This window comes from Enhydra lutris, unplaced genomic scaffold, assembly GCF_002288905.1.
Source record: "Enhydra lutris kenyoni isolate GAN:26980312 unplaced genomic scaffold, ASM228890v2 scaffoldscaffold69, whole genome shotgun sequence".
Lineage (NCBI taxonomy): Eukaryota > Metazoa > Chordata > Mammalia > Carnivora > Mustelidae > Enhydra > Enhydra lutris.
In genome coordinates, this window is record NW_019154153.1 from 8,124,466 (window position 1) to 8,146,395 (window position 21,930).

At 39.2% G+C, this 21,930-nt stretch overlaps 1 protein-coding gene across 1 annotated transcript in view; it reads left to right on the forward strand.

The window, feature by feature from the left end:
* Positions 1 to 21,930, forward strand: part of LOC111159703 (antigen WC1.1-like) — a 72,877-nt gene that overhangs the window by 48,421 nt on the left and 2,526 nt on the right. The window contains exons 2-7 of the mRNA XM_022522263.1: positions 2,387 to 2,707; positions 9,405 to 9,707; positions 9,801 to 10,118; positions 15,792 to 15,884; positions 15,959 to 16,273; positions 17,380 to 17,694. Coding sequence (XP_022377971.1) covers positions 2,387 to 2,707; positions 9,405 to 9,707; positions 9,801 to 10,118; positions 15,792 to 15,884; positions 15,959 to 16,273; positions 17,380 to 17,694 — 1,665 coding nt within the window. The remainder of the gene's footprint in view (positions 1 to 2,386; positions 2,708 to 9,404; positions 9,708 to 9,800; positions 10,119 to 15,791; positions 15,885 to 15,958; positions 16,274 to 17,379; positions 17,695 to 21,930) is intronic.

Below are 21,930 nucleotides of genomic sequence, written 5' to 3' on the forward strand. Positions count from 1 at the left end.
TCCTTCTGTGCAGCATTCTTGATAATTTCTAACTTACTGCTCACTTCAATAATTCTCTTTACCTGAATTTAATCTGATGAAAAATTTTTAATTTCTACAAATATATTTTTCGTTCATAGAAGTTCTTTTGGGTTTTACAGTTTTTTCTATGCTTTTTTTTGGTTCCTTGAAGAATCCTTAAGACTATTTTTATTTGACTATAGTTTGTATGGTTTTTATATAGCCAACATTTAATATATGTAATATCAGAAGTGACTCTCTGTTTCTGTAGTTTTTCTTGGTTATTGTTAATGGACCTCAGTTTCTTTGTGTATTTGTCTATTTTGGACAATGTACTGGCCATTTTATTTATGAAATTTCTTTATAGACGTAAGTTGAGGCCTAGCATGAAGGCAGTTTCTTCTGTGAGGATCTTATTTTAGTTTTTCCATGATGATATGGCACTTTTAATAGTGGGCTACCTTAATACAAGTGCAACATTGATATTATCTAGATAATCTAGAGATTCAAGCTTTCAATGTAATTTTATACAAGGCATGGCTATTTCAAGTGGTATTCCAGCTTATTGTGGAGATTGTCTTCTGTCAGATGTCTCATCTGAGTATGGGTTTGGGATTTGATTTGTGCCTCCTTGCCATCAAAGGCCATTAAAAACATATTTTCTTGAATAGGCTAATATTCTCAGGCAAAAGCACAATTCACTTTCCTGTCTCTCAATGAATTCCCATTTTCCCTTCAGCGTTAACCTGATTTTCCTTCTTATCTTATCAGATCTTTAATCCTTTAAGATCATTTTATCATTTTAATATGTTTTATTCCACTTTTTATTTCTTTTTAGCGCAAGAGATAAATTCAAATAACCTAGCCTACTATTACTAAGGAAGTCTCCTGGAACTTTTCAGAGTAATAAAATCACCTGCTTACTTGTGTCACCAACTAGATAGATACAAGCTACCTGAAGGCAAGAACATTGTCTAATTATTTTCTGTGTTTATAGCATTTAGCACAGGACCTGCCTCTGAATCCATTATTTTATTACTGTTATTTTAAAAGATTTATTTATTTATTTATTTGAGTAGGGGAGGGGGAAAAGACAGAGGGAGAGAGAGACTCTTTAGCAGGCTCCATACCCAGCACAGAGCCTGTATGGGGCTTGATCTCATGACACTGAGATCATGACATGAGCTGACCAGACACTCCACTGACTGAGCTACCCAGGTGTCCCTTGATGATTTTATGTTTTTATTATTTTGATGATTTTGCTATAAATAATAGTAGTTTCTTATACACTTTTAGGATCCTATTTCAATCTTTTACTTTTTCCTCAATGTTAGATTTAAAAAAAAAACTGAGTAAGCTTCACAGGATATCTCCCTTCTTCTACTATCTCCTTTACCTCCTTCCCATTTATCTTCATTTCCTTCCTAGAATGGACCTACCCAGGTGCTACAGATTGAATTCAAATTTCAATCAGTGGGAAGCCCTAGCTCCCACTGTGACTGTCTTCAGAGATAGGATATTTAGGAGGTAATTAAGGTTAAATTAGGTCATAAGGGTGGAGCCCTAATCCAATAGGATTGGTGGTTTATAAGAGGAGGAAGAGGGTGATCTCTATCCATCTTTCCCTGTGTACTCATACGGAGAAAAAGCCACGTGGGCACACAGTGAGACAGCAGTGGCTTATAAGCCAAGAGAAGAGGTCTTAGAATGAAAACTCACTTGCTAGCGCCTCAATCTCGGACTTTCCAGACTCCAGAACTGTGAGAAAATAAATTTTCCATATTCTATATTTATCTGTGAGAAAATAAATTTACCATATCCCATTGCTAGATAAATGTTATTAGGTTTAGGCCATGTTCAAGTACAAGGAGGATTATGTAGGAGTGTGAATATCAGGAAGTAGGAATAATCAGGACATTTTTGAGACTGCTTACCACAGTCCTCTCTTCTAAACCTGGATAAGAGGGTTCCCTATGGGACAGAGCAGGAATGTGAATATTCCTCCACTGACTTCCTGGGCCATGAACTGTAACTGAGATGGGGGAGTTTGGACCCCTACCAGCCTTATGCATACCTACTCGGGAAGGCAGCATCTAGAGTCATCTGAAGGCCTGTCCTTAATGGTTTGCATGGAGCTGGGTCTTATCTCTTGTGAGAAGTAACAGCGTGCATCTCTTCCTAGCTCCGTGTTCAGTGATGTCACAGCAGTAGCTTAAAATTGACCACAGTGGGAATATTTATGCCACAGAAATCAACAAATGCTATACATGAAAGATTTTTTTCTCCCCTAGAGAGCTCATTTTTAAATACTTACCAACATACCAACATACTAAAAGCCTAAAATCTCTCCTGTGTCCTGTGTTCTGTGTCTGTGTCTCTCTTACAGTTACGGAGCTGAGGCTGGTGAATGGGAGCCACCGCTGTGAGGGGAGAGTGGAAGTGAAATATGAAGGAGAATGGGGCACAGTATATGGTTACGATTGGTACTTGAAGGCTGCAGATGTCGTGTGCAGACAGCTGGGATGTGGACATGCTGTTGATGCTCGCAGAGAGGCTTATTTTGGATCAGGGAATGGGCCTATTTGTCTTGCATATGTTTTTTGTGAAGGGACAGAATCAACTCTCAATGCCTGTTCTCTTTATTCTCCCAAATACTTTAGTGGACAAGACTTCCCCCATAGTTGGGATGCTGGAGTAGTGTGCTCAGGTAAAGCCTGTCTGATTTGTCAAGGAGATACCCAGTAGGAATAGTTCTGGTTTCATTCCCAGAATAACTAACAGGATCACATACTTGGGTGAAAACCTCAGTCACACAATGACTCCTAGAGTTTTAGATGCTCAAGGCAGCCTAAGGACTGGACAGTGAAGGATCTAAACCTCTGGATCACTGGGCCCTTCAGGTGTGGCCACAAGAGGAGACATGGGAGAGGTGCAGGGAAAAAAAGTTTATTATACTTACAAGTCCTAGAGAGATGGAGTCACTTAATGTTGCAAGGGGGCCACATGAGAGAAGAACCAAGGGAGCCAGCTCAACCAAGCAGTTAGAGAGCCAAGAAAGAGAGTCAAGACCTACTGGGTAAATGACAATATTGGGGCTCAAGGGGGAGTACACAAGCAAAAGGCATAAGGAGATTTCACTGATACATTTGAATGTTACTAGGTCATAGTCAGGAGAGGGAAAGAAGGGGGACTGGTGGCAGATGTCAGCCTCATCTCATTGGTCCACCTGGTCACCTGGGTGATGTGCTCACAGCCTGTTCATGAAGACATTGAAGCATGAGGAAGATATGAGAAAAATTTAAATTTATTTATTTAAAAAAGATTTCACTTATCAGAGAGAGAGAGCATGAGCAGGGGGGAGGAGCAGAGGAGAGGGAGAAGTCGACTCCCTAGTGAGCAGGAAGCCCCATGTGGGGTTTGTTTCCAGGACCCTGGGATCATGACCTGAGTTGAAGGTAAACGCGTAACTGACTGAGCCACCCAGGTGCCCCGGAAAATATGAAATTTTAAAATGTACAGTACAGTAGCTGGAGCAAAGGAAATACTAAGGGCACTGATGCCATGAGAACCTGAGGTGGCACCTAAGAAGTGCTCAATACTGTCTAAGTGTATTTGGCATGCGCCAAAGTGGAGGCAGTAAAGACAACAATGAAACTAGAGTGTTAATGGATGGTATCAGAATTTGCCAGAGATGTTGTCAGTAGTTATCACAATGACTGATGAAAAGATCCATCAATGATGTCATCAGAACAGCTTGACTTGGGGAAGATATTATTAGATATCACAGTGAATTCCATAAGGTAGGTAGTTGGATAGTTGGGTCCCTCTGATGAAGTGGAGGGACAGGTGGAGACGTGGGTACACTTGACTAGGTCTATAGAAACCTAACAATATGATCCTATAGCCAGCCAGCATTTTTGTGATCTGCATGAGGAAGATCACTGGAAAAGTGATTTTTTTCAAATTGTAGCTTCAGTGTATCTTTGATGATACTAACTCAGGTAAATTAAATACAATTTTTTTAAAGATTTTATTTATTTATTTGACAGACAGAGATCACAAGCAGGTAGAGAGGCAGGCAGAGAGAGAGAAAAGGATGCAGGCTCCCTGCTGAGCAGAGATCCTGATGTGGGGCTGGATCCCAGGACCCTGAGATCATGACCTGAGCCGAAGGCAGAGGCTTTAACCCACTGAGCCACCCAGGCAACCCCCCTTTTTTAAAAAAAAAGATTTTATTTATTTATTTGACAGACAGAGATCACAAGCAGGCAGAGAGGCAGGCAGAGAGAGAGAGGAACACAATTTTCCTTTTTGAGAGCTACTCTATTGAGGTATGATTGACATGTAAAAACTGTATGTATTTAATATATTCAACTCAATGAATTTGGAGGTAAGTATACATCTGTGAAAACAACATGATCTATGCCATAGAGCTATCTATCATCTCAAAAGTTTCCTCCCATCCTCTTTATTATTATTTAAAAAATAATTATTTTCAAGGGGGCATTTGAGTTTACTACCTTCAGTTAAGATTTTTTTTTAAAGAAAACTTGTTTTCTGACATTTCAGGTAATATTCCTTGTTGTCATGATGTCTTAGTCATGGGTATCAACTGCAGATAAATTGTGGAAACACTACAGGGGACCTGCCTTATTTTGATAAATCAGTATCTGAGTAATGTGTTGTTGGCACTTCTATTATTATCTTTTATTATTATTATTATTATTATTATTATTATTACTTCTATTATTATCTTAAGAAAATTGATGCTTTTTTTTTTTAGATTTTTTTTTAATTTATTTGACAGATAGAGATCACAAGTAGACAGAGAGGCAGGCAGAGAGAGGAGGAAGCAGGCTCCCCGCTGAGCAGAGAGCCCAATGCGGGGCTCGATCCCAGGACCCTGAGATCATGACCTGAGCCAAAGGCAGAGGCTTTAACCCACTGAGCCACCCAGGTGCCCCAAGAAAATTGATGCTTTTGATATTAATTCCAGTTAAAGTATATGTAAAGATAAAGAGTTTGACAGTGGTACAGCATCTAAACTTTGGTTTTGTTTTTTACTCCCTGATTACCATTACCATTGCTTTGACTTAAATTCTCATATTTTAATGAACTGTTTCAGTTTTCTTTGACTGATCTCTTTGTCATCAGTTTTTACTCTCCAGTCTGTTTCTTTATTTTCCAGAACATGTTTTAATGATATAAAGGGAAGTCAAAGTGGTGGTGATGTAGCATTGATAAGAATAGGAAACCACACCTTCTGCAAAATTTGAAATTGAATTCTTGGAATTCCTTTCTCTCAATTTTAGGAAAAGGGGTACGAAAGAGAAATTTCAGCCTCTAGTAGATTGTTAGAAATATTGTGTTTAGCCGAAATCCAGAGGTAGAAAGAATGATCTGTGAAGAGTATAGAGGAGCTTGTTTGAAATAAAGAGGGGATTTCAGAGGGTTCTGGGAAAAAGATTGGGGAGGGGCTTCACAACTTGGGAAGGGCTACAGCACTGAAGTACAAAATGGCAAGAGGATGAAGTCGCACTATTAACTTCAAGAGGGGAGGCTGGGGACCGGAGATCCATGTTAATTCATATATTCACTTTAGCTACTGTTTTAGACTTCTTGTTCTCATTTCTTCTTTCCCTCTCTTCCTCTGTGGAAGTGCAGGAGTTGTTTTTGAGCTCCACAGGTATTTGAAGCTTGCAGTTCTCTTTGTGGGAAGTTTTTACAATATGAGCTCTATTTCTTTTCTTTTTTTTTTTAAGATTTTATTTATTTATTTGAGGGAGAGAGAATGAGAGAGCGTGAGAGCGAGCAGGAGCCGGTGGGGGGGGGGAAGACAGAGGGAGAGGGAGAAGCAGGCTCCCTGCTCATCAGGGAACCCAAGAAGGTGCTTGATTCTGGGACCCGTGGACTACAACCTGACCCCTGAGCTGAAGATGTTTAACCAACTGAGCCACCCACGTGCCTCAATATAATATGAGTTCTACTTCTTTAACAAATATAGGAATACTTGGATTTTCCATTTATTATTTTTTATTTTTATTATTTATTTTATTTCCATTTATATATATATATTTATTATTATTTAAAAAATAATTTATTTATTTATTTATTTATTTGACAGACAGAGATCACAAGCAGGCAGAAAGACAGGCAGAAACAGAGAGGAGGAAGCAGGCTCCCTGCTGAGCAGAGAGCCCGATGCCAATGCCGGGCTTGATCCCAGGACCCCTGGGATCATGACCTGAGCCAAAGGCAGAGGCTTTAACCCACTGAACCATTTTTTATTTTTTGATAAATTGTGTTTTTCAATTAGTTAGTTTTCAAGAACTCATCCTATTATAAATAAAATTTTCAAATTAGGACAAAATTTGTTCATACCTTATTATCTTTTACATATTGATAGGATCCATAATGAATAACCCCCTTTTCATCCCTGATATTGTTAATTTGTTTATTTCCTCATTTTTTTCTTGATCAGGTCTACTAGAAGATGATCAATTTTACTATTCTTTTAAAAAGAATCACCAATGTACTCTGTTGATTTTCTTTATTGTATTTGTTTTCTACCTCACTGATTTGTTTCTTAGTTTACATTCTTCTCTTTTGGTTATGATTTGCTGTTATTTTTGTAGATTCTTGAGTTGGAATCTCAGACCATTTATATTTAATTTTTCTTTTGTATTCTAATGTATGTATCAAGGAAGGGTCAAGGCTCTAGATTTTCTTCTAAGCACTGCTTTAGCAGTGTCCCACTAATTTTGATATTACATGTGTTCTTTTGTATTTTATCATCATGGAATATTTCTTCTTTATTTTTGAACATATTCCTTGTCTTATAGTCTTAGTTTGTCTGATATTAACATAGATAATGACAGCTTTCTTAGATTAGTGCTTGCATGGTTTATCTTTTCTGACACTTTTAATAGGTTTCTGTGTTAACTTTTTAAAATTTTAATTTTATTTTAGAGAGAGGGAGGGGGAGGGACAGAGGGAGAGGGAGAGGGAGAATCTCAAGCAGGCTCCACCCTCAGCATGGAGCTGGATACGGGGCTTGATCTCACGACCCTGAGATCATGACCTGAGCTGAAATCAAGAGTCAGATGCTTCACTGACTGAGCCACCCAGACACCCCCGTTTCTGTGTTTATATTTAATGTATATATGTTTTTGTGGACAACATGTGGTGTGTCTTACTCTTTTTCCCCAGTTTTATTGAGATATAATTGAAGTGGTGTCTTATTTCTATCCAGTATGGTTATCTTGTTTTTATTTGAAGTATTTAAATTATTTCAATTTAATGTAATTGTCGATATGCTTGGGTTTAAGTCTACTGACTTGCAGTTGTCTTATATATTCTTTATTCCTATTTTATCTTTGAATATTTTTAGTATTCTATTTTATTTACTCTATTGGTTTATTAGATATATTGCTTTGTTTAGAGTTTACCATAATGTTGAAATTATTACTCTGTAATCACATTTTGCCTTCAAATGATATTATATCACAACATATAATATAAGACCTTAGACAGTATGCTTCCATTCTCTCATCATTTCTGCTATTGTTGTCATATGTTTTACTTATAAATATATCATAAATCTTATAACACATTGCTGTTATATTTGCCTTAAATATTCTATTATTTTAAAAACGAGACAAAGTTTTTTTATATTTACCCACAGATTAATCATTTACAGTGGTCTTTATAGCTTTGAAAACATAGATTCATGTTTTCATCTGTTACTGTTTTCCTTTAGCTTGAACTTTAACATTTTTGTGTAATGCAGTTCTGGTGGCCTCAAATTCTATCATTTTTTATTTGTATGAAAATGTTTTTATTTTCATTCAGTTTTGAGATGCATTTTCATAGGTGATTTTTCTGTCTTTTCTCTCTCTGGGCTTCAGAGAGAAAGCTTCTATTGTTCTGTGTTTAATTTCATAATTCTTTTATTCTACAATATCTAATCTTTTAAGTTAATTAGATAATTTTTTCATTCCAGCTATTATATTTTTTAGTTTTAGAAGTTCCATTTGTTTTTTTTTAGTTTTTAAAAAGCTGCTTTATGTTTCAGTAAGTACATTTAATAAATGGTTTAAAGACTTTGTCAGCTAATTCAGTCATCTGTCTAATTTCTGCATATTTTTAATGCTTAATCTTTAATTTTTTTTGAAGATTTTATTTATTTATTTGACAGAGAGAGACATAGCGAGAGAGAACACAAGCAGGAACAGTGGGAGAGGGAGAAGCAGGTTTCTTGCTGGGCAGAGAGCCCGAATGTGGGGCTTGATCCCAGGACCCTGGGATCATGACCTGAGGAGAAGGCAGATGCTTGATGACTGAGCCACCCAGGCACCCCTAAATGCTCACTCTTTTAATATATTTTTTAAAGATTATTTATTTATTTATTTGACAGGCAGAGATCACAAGTAGGCAGAGAGGCAGGCAGAGAGAGAGGGGGAAACAGGCTCCCTGCTGAGTAGAGAGCCCGATGCAGGGCTTGATCCCAGGACCCCGGGATCATGACCTGAGCTGAAGGCAGAGGCTTTAACCCACTGAGCCACCCAGGCACCCCTCTTTTAAAAATTAAAAAATTTATGAAGAAAATGAAAGAATATACAAATAAATGGAAAAGTTATCTTGTGTTCATGGATTGGAAGGTGGCTATTCTTATATCCTAGGGTTTCAAGAGAGATGGCTGGAACCATGCCCTTCCTCTCCTGACTTTGAGCTTTCTTAACATCTAGACTCATGTTCTTTCCCACTTAGGTCACCTAAGTTGTTCATGGAATATTTTGGCATAAAAAATTATCAGATAAGATTTGGAATCACAACTATGGATTAGTTATAATGTCTATATTTCTAATATCAAGGTATCAGTCTGTCTGCAGGCTGTCATGCATTCATGGATACAGATCTCATGGTTTTTCTTATCCTCAGTCATTTGAGGATTGGGCTCCTAGGAAAGAAAGTTGACCAGAATTTGAGCCCCAGAAGTCTTAGGATGACTTTCTAACCTTGTCTGGCTGATAGATTTCTACCCCCTCATAGCCCATGTCCTTCTGTTGGTTCTGATCTTTATACCTCTGTAGTCAGGTTTGAATGCCTACATATTATGCAGTTTAACTGGGCTCAGATGAGGAATTTGCTTCTCTAACCAACCCCAAAATATATTTTCCTAGTGTTCAGCTACTTCAAATAATCTTGTCTTCAGAAACTGACTCAGGGAGGTCCCATTCTGATACCAACTGTTAAGTCCTCCTCTCCTTCCCACTGCCTGGGAAAATGAAAACTTTTAATTATGACATGTAATGGTCATATACTATCACGCATGACTTGCCACTTCTAATTGCCAAACCAGAATCATGAACACTTACTTGGTTTGGTTTTCTTTTTTCTTTTAGGATTTGTGCGTCTAGCTGGAGGGGATGGACCCTGCTTAGGGCGGGTAGAAGTTCTTTCTGGAAAAGACTGGGTTCCACTGTCTGATGGGAACTTTACGCTACTCACTGCCCAGGTCATCTGTGCAGAGCTGGGATGTGGCAAAGCTGTGTATTTCCTGGAGGACATGTCTATCAGAGAGTCAGATAGAGTCTGGCCTAATGAATTCCAGTGTAAGGGGCATGAACCTAGGCTCCGGTTTTGCCACAGCGATTCCTGTCCAGGAGATGCATGCCACCATGGGGCTGTTCAAGTTTTCTGTTCAGGTGAGATGCAGAGTGGGACTTCAACCTTGCCACATACTCTCCTGGGGTAAAAAAGACATGAGATTTGTCTGAAATATTGTCTTCTCCCATTAGTGTACACAGAAGTCCGGCTCATGAAAAATGGCATCTCTCAGTGTGAGGGACAAGTGGAGATGCATATTTCTGGACAGTGGAAAACGCTCTGTGCCTCACATTGGAATATGGCCAATGCCAATGTTGTTTGTCAACAGCTTGGCTGTGGAGTTGCCATCTCTACTCCAAAAGGAGCATACTCTGTGGAAGGAGGTGATAAAATTTGGGAAGCTCGATTTCACTGCTCAGGGACTGAGTCTTTTTTGTGGAATTGCACTGTGACTGCCCTGGGCATTCCTAGTTGTACCCGTGGAAACACAGCCTCAGTGATCTGCTCAGGTAAGAGAGAGGAAAGGACTAACTGGTAATCAGGATGCTTCTTGAGTGAAATGTCCTTAAGAGCAGAGATTGTGGAAAAATTATTTTAAAAATGAGATAATCCATGATAAAACATGGTTCTTTTTGTTGTTCATTTGCCTTTCAGTTCAAGGCAAGGAATGTTAAGAGGGATATCTTTAAAAATTAACCCTATTATTTAAATATATCTGTCAGAGAGAGTCAATTATCATATGGTTTCACTTATTTGTGGAGCATAACAAATAGCATGGAGGACAAGGGGAGATGGAGAGGAGAAGGGAGTTGAGGGAAATTGGAAGGGGAGGTGAACCATGAGAGACTATGGACTCTGAAAAACAAATTGAGGGTTTTGAAGGGGCAGGGGGTGGGGTGTTGGGGGAACCAGGTGGTGGGTATTAGAGAGGGCACGGATTGCATTGAGCACTGGGTGTGGTGCAAATACAATGAATACTGTTAGGCTGAAAAGAATTAAAAAAAAAGCATTAGAAAGAATTGAAAAAAAATATCTGAGTATTATTTGCAGAGAAAGTCTGTAAGTAGTAAGCATGTACTTTAATGAATCATAACAACATGAATACTGTGTAACCCCAACCCAGATCAACAAAGAGATCATTAGCAGCACCCCGGAAGCCATGTTCATACCCTACCGGTCCCTATGCCCACCCCTCTGTCTGAAGAAAACCAGTCTCCTCATTTCTATGCTATAGAATAGTTTTTTCCTATTTTGAAGTTTATATAAAATCATATAGTATGTTTCATTTTTCATCTAACTTCTTTGATTCCATACTGTGTATGCGATTCATGCATGTAGTTGTTTATAACTGTGTTTCACTCATTTTTATTATTGTGACATAGCCCATTGAATGACCCATGTGACCAGTTATTGATCCATCAACTGACGGTGGAGTTTTTATTTATTTCCACTTCTCAGTGATTACAAATAGTGATGTTGCAGATAACTGTGACAATGACTTGTGGTATAAATATGTATGTATTTATTTTGGGTGTTTAACTCTTGCCCTTTCATTTTTACTCTCTTAATGGTGTTCGTTGATAAGCCAAGTTCTTGAATTTAATAAGGCTCCATTTATCAACTTTTTTCCCCCCACATACTGCTTCTTATGTCCTTTGAAGAGAACTTTGTCTGCCCTAAGATCCTGAAGATATTCCTCTATGGTTTAGTTATCTTTATTTCACATTTTGTTATACAGTCCTGGAATTGGTTTTCATATGTGATAGGGATCAAATTTCATATTTTTACATGAATATCCAATAGGCTCAGAATCCTTCCTTTTTTTAATTTATAATTTTTTATTTTTTTATTAACATATAATGTATTATTAGCCCCAGGGGTACAGGTCTGTGAATTGCCAGGTTTACACACTTCACAGCACTCACCCACTCACCATAGCACATACCTTCCCCAGTGTCCATAACCCAACCACCCTTTCCCTACCCCCCTACCCCTGGCAACCCTCAGTATGTTTTGTGAGATTAAGAGTCTCTTATGGTTTGTCTCCCTCTCGATCCCATCTTGTTTCATTTATTCCTTTCCTACCCCCCAAACCCTCCACTTTGCCTCTCAAACTCCTCATATCAGGGAGATCATATGATAATTGTCTTTCTCTGATTGACTTATTTCACTCAGCTTAATACCCTCTAGTTCCATCCACGTTGTGGCAAATGGCAAAATTTAATTTCTCTTGATGGCTGCATAGTATTCCATTGTATATCTATACCTCATCTTCTTTATCTATTCATCTGTTGATGGACATCTAGGTTCTTTCCATAGTTTGGCTATTGTGGACATTGCTGCTATAAACATTCAGGTGCACATGCCCCTTTGGATCACTACATTTGTATCTTTAGGGTAAATACCCAGTAGTGCAATTCCTGGGTTGTAGGGCAGCTCTATTTTCAACTTTTTGGGAACCTCCATACTGTTTTCCAGAGTGGTTGCACCAGCTTGCATTCCCACCAACAGTGTAGGAGCGTTCCTCTTTCTCCGCATCCTTGCCAGCATCTGTCATTCCTTGACTTGTTAATTTTAGCCATTCAGAATCCTTCCTTAAAAAGACACTTTCCCCACTACAGCGCCACCTTGGTCATAATGAGTCTACAGTATAGCTGGGTCATCTTCTGGATTCCAATCTCTTCTATTGTATCATTGTCTATTCTGGCATGAATGCCCCAGTTCAGTAATTATTATAACTTTGTAGTATGTCTTTTTAAAAAATTTTTAGTAACATATAATGTATTATTAACCCCAGGGATACAGGTCTGTGAATTGTCAGGCTTACACACTTCACCATAGCACCCACCATAGCACATACCCTCCTCAATGTCCATGTAGTATGTCTTGATAAGTGGTAAAATTATACCTTTAACTTCATTGTTTTTCTTCTCAAGATCGTTGTTGATCAGTGTTGATCATTCTTGTTTTTTTTCATATGAATTTTATAATTAGCTTGTTATTTTTCACCAAAAAGAGCTTGATGATCTTGTCCAAGATGGTGACATAAGAGACTCATGAGCTTACCACCTCTTACAGACATACTTTTCCAACTCTTATAAGTGAGGCAGGAATTATTCTCTCTCTCTTTTTAAATTTTTTGGAAGACTGGGTATTAATTCTTTTTTTCCTTTGCATTAAACTTTTTATTTTTAAACAAACACAACCTTACAGAAAAGTTGCAAAAATCTTGTAAATATCAGAAGGGACCCATAAATATAAAAATCTGGCTGGGATATTAGAAGAAAGGTGAATTACAGACCACTTTTTCTTTATGGATTCAAAATTCATGAAGTAAATGTAAGCAAATTAAATCTGGAGATGTAAAAAAATGAATACACCACAACCAGATAGAGTTTGTCCCAGAAATGCAGTTAGTATAAGATGTACCAATTAACAAAACTAAACAAGAAAAGAATCACACAATCTTTTCATCAGATGTGGAAAGGCATTTGGAAAGATTCAAGAATGATACATGATAACATCTCTTAACGCATTGAAAATAGAAGTTTTCTTCAGTCTGTTAAAGACCATATAACAAAAACCCAGAGCAAATGTCACACTAATGGTGAAATATTGAAATATTTTTCCCTGGGATGAGGGAGATGATATTAATATCTATTACTGTTTTAATCCAACAATTTACTGGGGGGCAAAAATATTTAAATGTATAAGAACTAAAATGGAAGAAATAAAATTTACAACATGATTGCAAAAAATGCACAATTGCATAAAACTCAAAGGAATCTGTAGTTAGATTACTAGCAGTTACAGTCTAATTATAACATTGCTGGATACAATATCATGTACAAAATATATACAAAATTTTTAAAATTAATATTAGCAAATAGTATCAATAAAAAGATGATAAAATGAAAAGATGTACTAGTCCTGATAAGATAAAAAACATAAACCACCAAGAGAGATTAAAGATGTTTAAAATGAACCATATAACTGAATTGAAAATATTAAATATAGTCAGCTACCTCAAAGTTCATCTGTAAATTAACTCCAATCTCAATCAAAATGGACAATTTCTTAGCAAAAATTTTTTAAAATTTCAGCTTGATTGAGGTATAACTGACAAAACCGTAGGACCATCCAAGTGTACCATGAGGTGACTGGATATACATATACTTTGTGACAGGATTCCCCCCATTCTAGTTAATTAACACAGCCATGGCCTCATAAATTTACCTTTCTGTGTATGTGTGAAACATTTAAGTTAGACTCTTACAGCAAATTTCAATTATACAATACGGTGTTATCAACTATGGTCACTACGTTATGCATGAGGCCCTCAGAACTGATTTATAATTGGAAGTCTGTACATTTTTACACAACTCTCCCTACTTCCTCATCCCCCAGCTGCTGGCAACAGTTATGCTACTCCACATTTCTATGATTTTGATTTTGGTTCTCTTTCAAATTTTTATTTAAATTCTAGTTCATAGAATTTAGTGATTCATCACTTACAACACCCAGTGCTCATCACAGGTGCCCTCCTTAATGCCAATCATGTATTTAGCCCTTCTCCCCGCCCACCTTCCTCCATCAACCCTGTTTATTCTCTGTAGTTAAGAGTCTTACGGTTTGCTTCTCTCTCTTTTTCTCCTTCCCTTTTGTTCATCTGTTTTGTTTCTTAAATTCTACATATGAGTGAAATCATACGGTATTTGTCTTTCTCTGACTTATTTTGCTTATTAGCATCATACTGATTTTGATTTTTTTTTTTGGATTCTACATAAAAATGATATCATGTAGTACCTGTCTTTCTTCTTCTGGCTTATCCTATTTAGTCTAATGCCTGCACTATCCATCCCTGTTGCCCCAAGTGGCAGGGTTTCCTTCTTTCTCATGGCTGAATAATATTACATTATATATGGCACATCTTCTTTATCCATTCATCTTCTGACAGATTACCATTGTTGTAATTCTATTTTCCAGTCTGATTCAGAATCTCCCAACTGTCCCTAATATGTACTTCACAACAAAAAAAGAGTTGAGGAAATATGCAGCCTTCAGTTGTCTTCCTTTCAATGTTCTCTAATCAGGGACACTTCCTGAATCTCTCTTTGTATTTCATGACATCAACTTTTTAAAGAATACAGGCCGATTATTATGTAGACTCTCCTTTCAATTTGAGTTGTGGCCATAATCAGGAGAATTAAATATAGTGGAAGCAATGGTAAATTGGTGTTACATACCATCCTGCCTGAATGCAAATTGGGATTTGGCTGATTTCAAAGTAGAAATTGAAAGTATTAGCAAAGTCAACCACTGAACACTGATCTTCCTTACTTTGTTGTACAGTATAAATCCTGTGTTTCCAGCTTAATCCTATTTTGGTCAAAATATATATATGTATATATATTTTTTTTCAAAAAACACATTTTAATGATTTTTCAAAATTGTTTTCAAAAAACAAATTTAATGATTTTTAAAATGTCATTTTGTGTGTGTATGTAGGGGGGAGTATAAAATGTGATCAGCCTTGCTAAATGAGCTGTATGCCCTGGGAATAATGTGTATTCTGTGGGTTTGAGGTAAATAAATATTTACTGACTGATTTTGTTGGTTGCTCTCAGTTACTGAGACTGATGGAAGGTATATTCTGGTTACTATTGCATAATAAATTTCTTCCCAATCTAGTCACTTAAAGCAACTATATGTTAATTTACTAACACAGATCACTGCTCATTTCCCCTCCAGCTTCCAGTCACATTTTCCTTACCACCTTAAGTCCTCATTGACAGCATGGACCCAGCCCATCCAGCTTCTGCCTGTTACTTTGTTTCAAGAATGTCACATATTTTAGGTGGCATCCCAGTTTGGGGCTATTACGGATAAAGATACTATGAACATGCCTATTCAAGTCCTTTTGAAGACAAACATTTCATTTGTCTTCAGTAAATGCTCAGTATTACGGCATGTATAAGTTTTCTGGTTCCTAACCCTGCATAACAAAAATTTGGCGTTGTCAGAAGCAGAACTTTCCGTAAAGAGGTGAAATCTACAATTCTAGTAGACTTGCTGCTATGTTTCAGCTTTCATCTCAGACCCCAGCACTAGGTTACTCTTGAGTTTAATTCAGTTTCCTGTTCCTCAACCTTCCTAACCCTCTGACCATGCTGTTTCTGCAGGAAACCAGACCCAGGTGCTGCCCCAGTGCAACGACTCTGTGTCTGAACTTGAGGGCTCTGCAGTCTCACAGGAGAGTGCAGCCACCTGCTCAGGTAAGGGATCCCAGGGGCAAGAAAGTCTTTCTCCTTTCCTGTGAAATGCTCCAGTGGCTTGATTCTCTCCTCAGATCGCAGACAGCTCCACCTGGTGGACGGAGGCGGTCCTTGTGCCGGCAGAGTGGAGATCCTTCACCAGGGCTCCTGGGGCACCATCTGTGATGACAGCTGGGACCTGAGTGATGCCCACGTGGTGTGCAGACAGCTGGACTGTGGAGAAGCCCTCAATGCCACGGTCTCTGCACACTTCGGGGAGGGACTGGGCCCTATGTGGCTGGACAACCTGGAGTGTACAGGAAAGGAGTCCCACATTTGGAAGTGTCCTTCCCGGGGCTGGGGACAACATGACTGCAGACACAAGGAGGATGCAGGGGTCATCTGCTCAGGTCTGCCTGCGTTCTGTCTACAAGCTGGGAAAGGAGGTGTGGGCTCTGGAGGATGGGAGTCTGAGCCCTGAGGGGTGCTGCTGAAAGGGCCAGAGGAGAAGACTTCCTTCCACATTGCCTGTCTTTTTAGATATAAAGATTAGGTGCTTTCTTTTCCTCCTGTGGCATCTGAGATTCAGGTCCTTCCTTCACAGCAAGAGCTCCTGACAGAGCCATTTCCTACAGTTTCCATTTGAAAGCAGGGCTCGATCTTCAGCTTTCTTTGGTGGTAAAGTCTTGAGATCCTATTGCTGTTGAAATGCATTACCATATAATGAGTGGTAGAAACAACACAAATTATCAATGTATAGTTTTGTACATTAGAAGTCCAACAAGGGTCTCACTGGACTAAAATCAAGGTGTCAACAGGGCTGCATTCTTTCTGGAGGCTCTGGGGGAGATTCCTTTTCCCTGTCTTCTCTAGTTTCCGAAGGCCATGTGCATTCACTGGCTGAGGGATAGATCCCTTTCTTTATCTTCAGGCTGAAAACAATTTGCCTTCCTCTGACCATTCTTCCTCACTCAATTTCCCTCTGACTGAAGTTGCAAAGATTTCCCATTTTTAAGGATAGTAGATCTAAAGAGGTGATTGGATTTGGGCTTAGCTGGTCAACCCGCACTACTCCTGGTTAATCTCACAATCCTAAGGTCCTTATCTTAATCATGTCTGAAAAGTCTCTTTTGCCATGTAAAGTAACATATTTACACAACACCTTTGTGGGGCCATTATTCTGCTTATCACCCCACTTTCCACACTCCCTTTCATATACTCTGCCGGAAGTTTTGTCAGGAAGCAGGATTCAGCTTTCCCTCTGGGTAGAGTGCCCAGGTGGCTATTCTTCTCTGTTCATATTCTACTACATCGCTGTGGGGGAAATAGAAACCCAGACACAAACACACAAAATCAGGTAAAAGGGAGGTTAGTTTCAGTCTTGCCACCTAGTGGGTCCTTCCTCAGGCGAGTCAGGATGAGTGTTAATAGTCTCTGGCATGGAGAAAAAAAATCAAGGGCACTGAATGGATTGCTTACTGTGGACTCTTTCCCCCTCTCTCGCCTTCCAATTTAGACTTCCTGAAGCTCAGGATGGTGAGCGAGGACCAGGAGTGTGCTGGGTGGCTGGAAGTTTTCTACAATGGGACCTGGGGCAGTGTCTGCCGCAGCCCCATGGCAGACATCACCTTGTCCATCATCTGTAGACATCTTGGCTGTGGAGACAGTGGGACGGCCAGCTATTCCATAGTTCCCAGGGAAGGTTCTAGACTTCGGTGGGTGGATCAAATCCAGTGTCGGAAAACCGATTCCTCTCTCTGGCAATGTCCTTCTGACCCCTGGAGACGCAACTCATGTTCTTCACAAGAGGAAGCTTATATCTCCTGTGCAGGTAATTTACTGTTTCCATGTGTCTGTCCCAGTCCTGTAGGATGTTGTTAGTGAGATTTTATCTTCAAATCATAGGGTGAGTTTAAGGTAAAAGTACAACATGAAGTTTGGATGATTATTTAACTTACATGTTCCAATCTCATTTCACAGGAAAAAATAAGGAAACTGGTGTCAATAGCAGTTTACATGAACAATACCAGAAGGATTGCTTTGAAACAAGCAATACCCTGATAAACTTTCTAAGCAATTGCCAACTAGTTAGGAATAGTTAAGTGATATCCCAACACGTTCAAGTAAATAAGGGGCCAAGTAAGGAATCAACCCTGATTGTTTTGTCTCTTAAGCTAATGGTAACTTTACTCTGGAGTGTATCCACACCAATCGGACTAGCCCTCCAGTCAGCCTTTTGGTAGATAGTAACTGAGTGCCTTGTATGCACAAGTTTATGCTGCAGGTGGGAGAATGGAGAAGAGAAGAAAATGTAGTCTCTGCCATCATGGAGCTTACAGTTCAGTGTTGAAAACTGTCATTAGGCAGAAATTTCATGAAGAGTTAGAAAGTGCTGTGGAATTGTGGAATTGGTGTAGAAGAGGAAATCATACTTAGATGGAAAGCTGAAGGGTGAGTAAGAGTTTCTCAGAGGAAGAATGTGGAGAGATTGCTTGGGTCAGTGTACATACTGAGGTAGGAGAAAACATGGCATCTTTGAGGCATGAGAAAAATCCCATCATGGCCAGAACAGAAAAAGATGAGGGAGAGGGGAACAGGGTTCCCCTGGAATGATGAGCAGAGCCAGAGTCCTCTCTGAGGAAGAGCCCAGGAAGACATTCCTGTTAAAGAGGAATTCGTTTATCTTCCTGGTTGCCTCATCATGGAGAACTGCTGAGAAGTCAGTAGCCTCATGACCCCATGACTTTCTGATTGAATTTCTGTCTTCTAAGAAGCCCTCAGGATCTCAGTTTTCAGGGCTGATCCTGAATCCTTTGAGCCATTCATTAACTACCAAGTGCTTAATCTGTCCCCCTCATCTCGCTCTTCCAAAATGTTCTACAGACCCTGCTGGAAGTTGGAGCCCATCATTTTCAAATTCTCTTATGTCCTCCAAGTTCCCTTCACTTTAGTGTTTGGATCAAAACCTGCTTTTTCCCTGAAAACACTGATTTCCCCCTCACCTGTAGGCTCTTTTTCCCCCTCTCAACATACTTTTCTCTGAGACTTGGAATAGATATACTTCTTGCTCTTAGTTGCCATTTTCAATGATTCCTCCTCTGTGTCTCTTCTTAACATCCAGCTACTTGAAATTCACGCCATGAGGCAATAAATACCCCCTAGTACTTCTGCTTGTTGCTGTCATCATCCTAACTTTCTGGTCACTTCCCCTTGTCCACTGAAGACTGCAACACCAGACTCACCAAGTTCCTCGTCTCTGTCTTACTCCTGGAACCATTGGTACTTCCTCCAATATCCTTAAACACAACTGAGACAGCAGCCTGACCTCTCAGCTCATTGACTTCCTCCTATCTCTGCCTATGCATACACCACTGATATCCAGCAACAGTGTGGCTTGAAATCTTGTTTTTTTTTTTTTTTCCATTCTCTGACCAGTGTTTCCTATCCTTATGGCTCCTAACCAAGAATGCTCCATTTCAAATAATTTCTTGTGCTCATGGAGATGCCCAAACTTTTCCCCTATCAGTTTTTCTTACTTTTCTACTCTCCATCTAACCACACATTTTTTCTTAGTCAGATTAGATAATATGATCCAACATTATAATCCTTCTCATTTGATTTATACAATTCCCTTGCCTCCTCTTTGTCGGCCTCACCTGACAAACTCCAGACCTGGTTAAAGTCAACTACCCGAGTACTCCTTGTCTACACTGGACTAAGGCAAAGGTGGGGAAAGGATACATAGTCAAGTGGCTACTCTACTTTTGAATTCACGAACCCATTCTCTACTGAGGGTTCCATAATGTCTCAGAGGACACTGTACTTTTTCAATATGTGTGCTTGCCCTAAATTTAAAATTGTATTTTACATATTTTCTGCTTTCCTCACATTGTCAACACCTGATCCCCACCATCTAGTCTCAAATCATGATCTTGCCTCTTACCTCACTGAGAAATTAGAACAGTTGGCTGCAGACTCCTCCTCTGCCTTTCACCAAATCTACTTACTTTTGGTCTCTGCGCCCACTTAGTACTTGCTTGGCTTCCTGGATCAGTGGCCTCAGGCCTCATATTAGGTCAGCTCTTCAGCTCAGGCTGTGGATCCTAACTGCACTTGTCAAAGTCTTCCCTTTTATTCCCTCTTCTAGTGCCATCGACTTCCCCCATCTCCTGGTTTATTCTCATCAATGTATATATATGGGTTTGTGTGACTCACATTTTGAAAAAGACCTGAACAGTTTTCCTTGACTTCCTTGCTACTGTCCTTCTCTCTTCTCCCTCAGCCACAGCCAAGTTTCTGAGAGTATGGTCAGTAACCACTCAGAGTCCTTACGATTTCCCCTCTTCTACTCTTCTAAACTCATCCAGTTAAGTGTTAGGGTCCACCATTCCTCTGAATTGGTAAGGTAATGAAATGTAGCAGACTTTCCTCTCCAGTATTTATCAATTTTCAGCAGTGTTAAACAGGTTCACTTCTCATTCCTTCTCATTTTTTTTCCTCTTGGCAGTCGCTCCATCTCTCCTATTGTTAGATAGGAGTAGTTGAGATCACTGGGAATATAAATGCTCCTTAAACAGACTCCAGGGAACCTAACTTTTTAAATATAGTACAGTCTATGAACAGACATGGAGTCTGATGCAGAGCAGACAGAGAAACAAGAACCCAAACAATACTGTGTTTGGAACTCGGGTTCCTTTCAAGGAAAGGGGGATGTTTATATATATTAAATTCTACTGAGGTTTCAAAAACACTTGAGCTGAAAAATACCCAACAGATTTGGGGCATTGTGTGTTATTGACTGTTTAATGAGAACATTTTTGAGGCAGGGTAGAAACCAGAAGTAAAAGTATCAATAAAGTGATGGCTAGAAAAGTATACAACCCCTTAGAGAAACTGTGAAGGGCAAAGAGTGAGAAGTAAGGTGCTGAAGTATAGTATTCAGTGTGGGAAATAGATTTGTTTTAATTACCAAGTGGATTGATTTGTTGTTGTGTAATAGGGTGATCTACTTTTAGAAGTGACACTGGCACATTTCATTGTCTGGGTTATGTGTCTCCAGTGTGAAAACAACTAGAAACCATGTCATAGGAAGTCTGTAACTAGGCTAATTAGCAGAAATACCAGAATAGATGTAACTTGACTGTTGACCTTTGAAGGACTTTACCATGGAAGGAGAAGAATCACCATGAACTAGCTGATGCAAGGGGCAGGACACCAGGCTGATGGATGGGGCTTACAAGGAGGCAGATTTGAGTTCATTCTAAGTTCAAGTAGCATAAAGGTGTCTCACTTTGTGATGGTCCCTCAGAGAATGAACAATACTGTGAGGTAAAAGAACACTGGAGTCATGATGGGATGGCCTCTTCCTCTTCCTCCCTCCCTCCCTCTCTTCCTTACTTTTTTTGCATTTTCATAGTGTTTTCCTTTCCCTTAACATTCTTTTCCAGTTCCTTGTTTTCCCCTCCCCCTTCTCTGCCAACTCAGGTATATCTTGGGGGTTAGGCTAGGAGTTACCTGAAGTCCACAGCCAAGGGAGAGCATGGTGATAGATATTTCAAAGGCAGAGCTCACTCCCTTCCTTGCTTCTCTTTCCTTACCTCCTTTTCTTGTTTCTCTGTCCCTAAAAGCCAAAGGGATATTAAACTCTAAGACCTTATGTTGGTGATAATTTTCTATAATCAAACATAACGAGTTGAGTGATAGTGAAGACTCCAGTGCTGAAAGTGAGTGACTTCCCAAAGAGGTCGTGAGATCATTTTCTGAGATGTTCACAGGGTAGGAAGTTGGATAGGATCATATGGAAACGATATGCCAATTCTGGTATTTTATGACAAGTACCATGTATATATATATATTTTTTGATGCCCTTATTTTTTTTTATTTCTTTTCAGCGTAACAGTATTCATTGTTTTTGCACCACACCCAGTGCTCCATGCAATCTGTGCCCTTTCTAATACCCACCACCTGGTTCCCCCAACCTCCCACCCCCCGCCCCTTCAAAACCCTCAGGTTGTTTTTCAGAGTCCATAGTCTCTCATGGTTCACCTCCCCTTCCAATTTCCCTCAA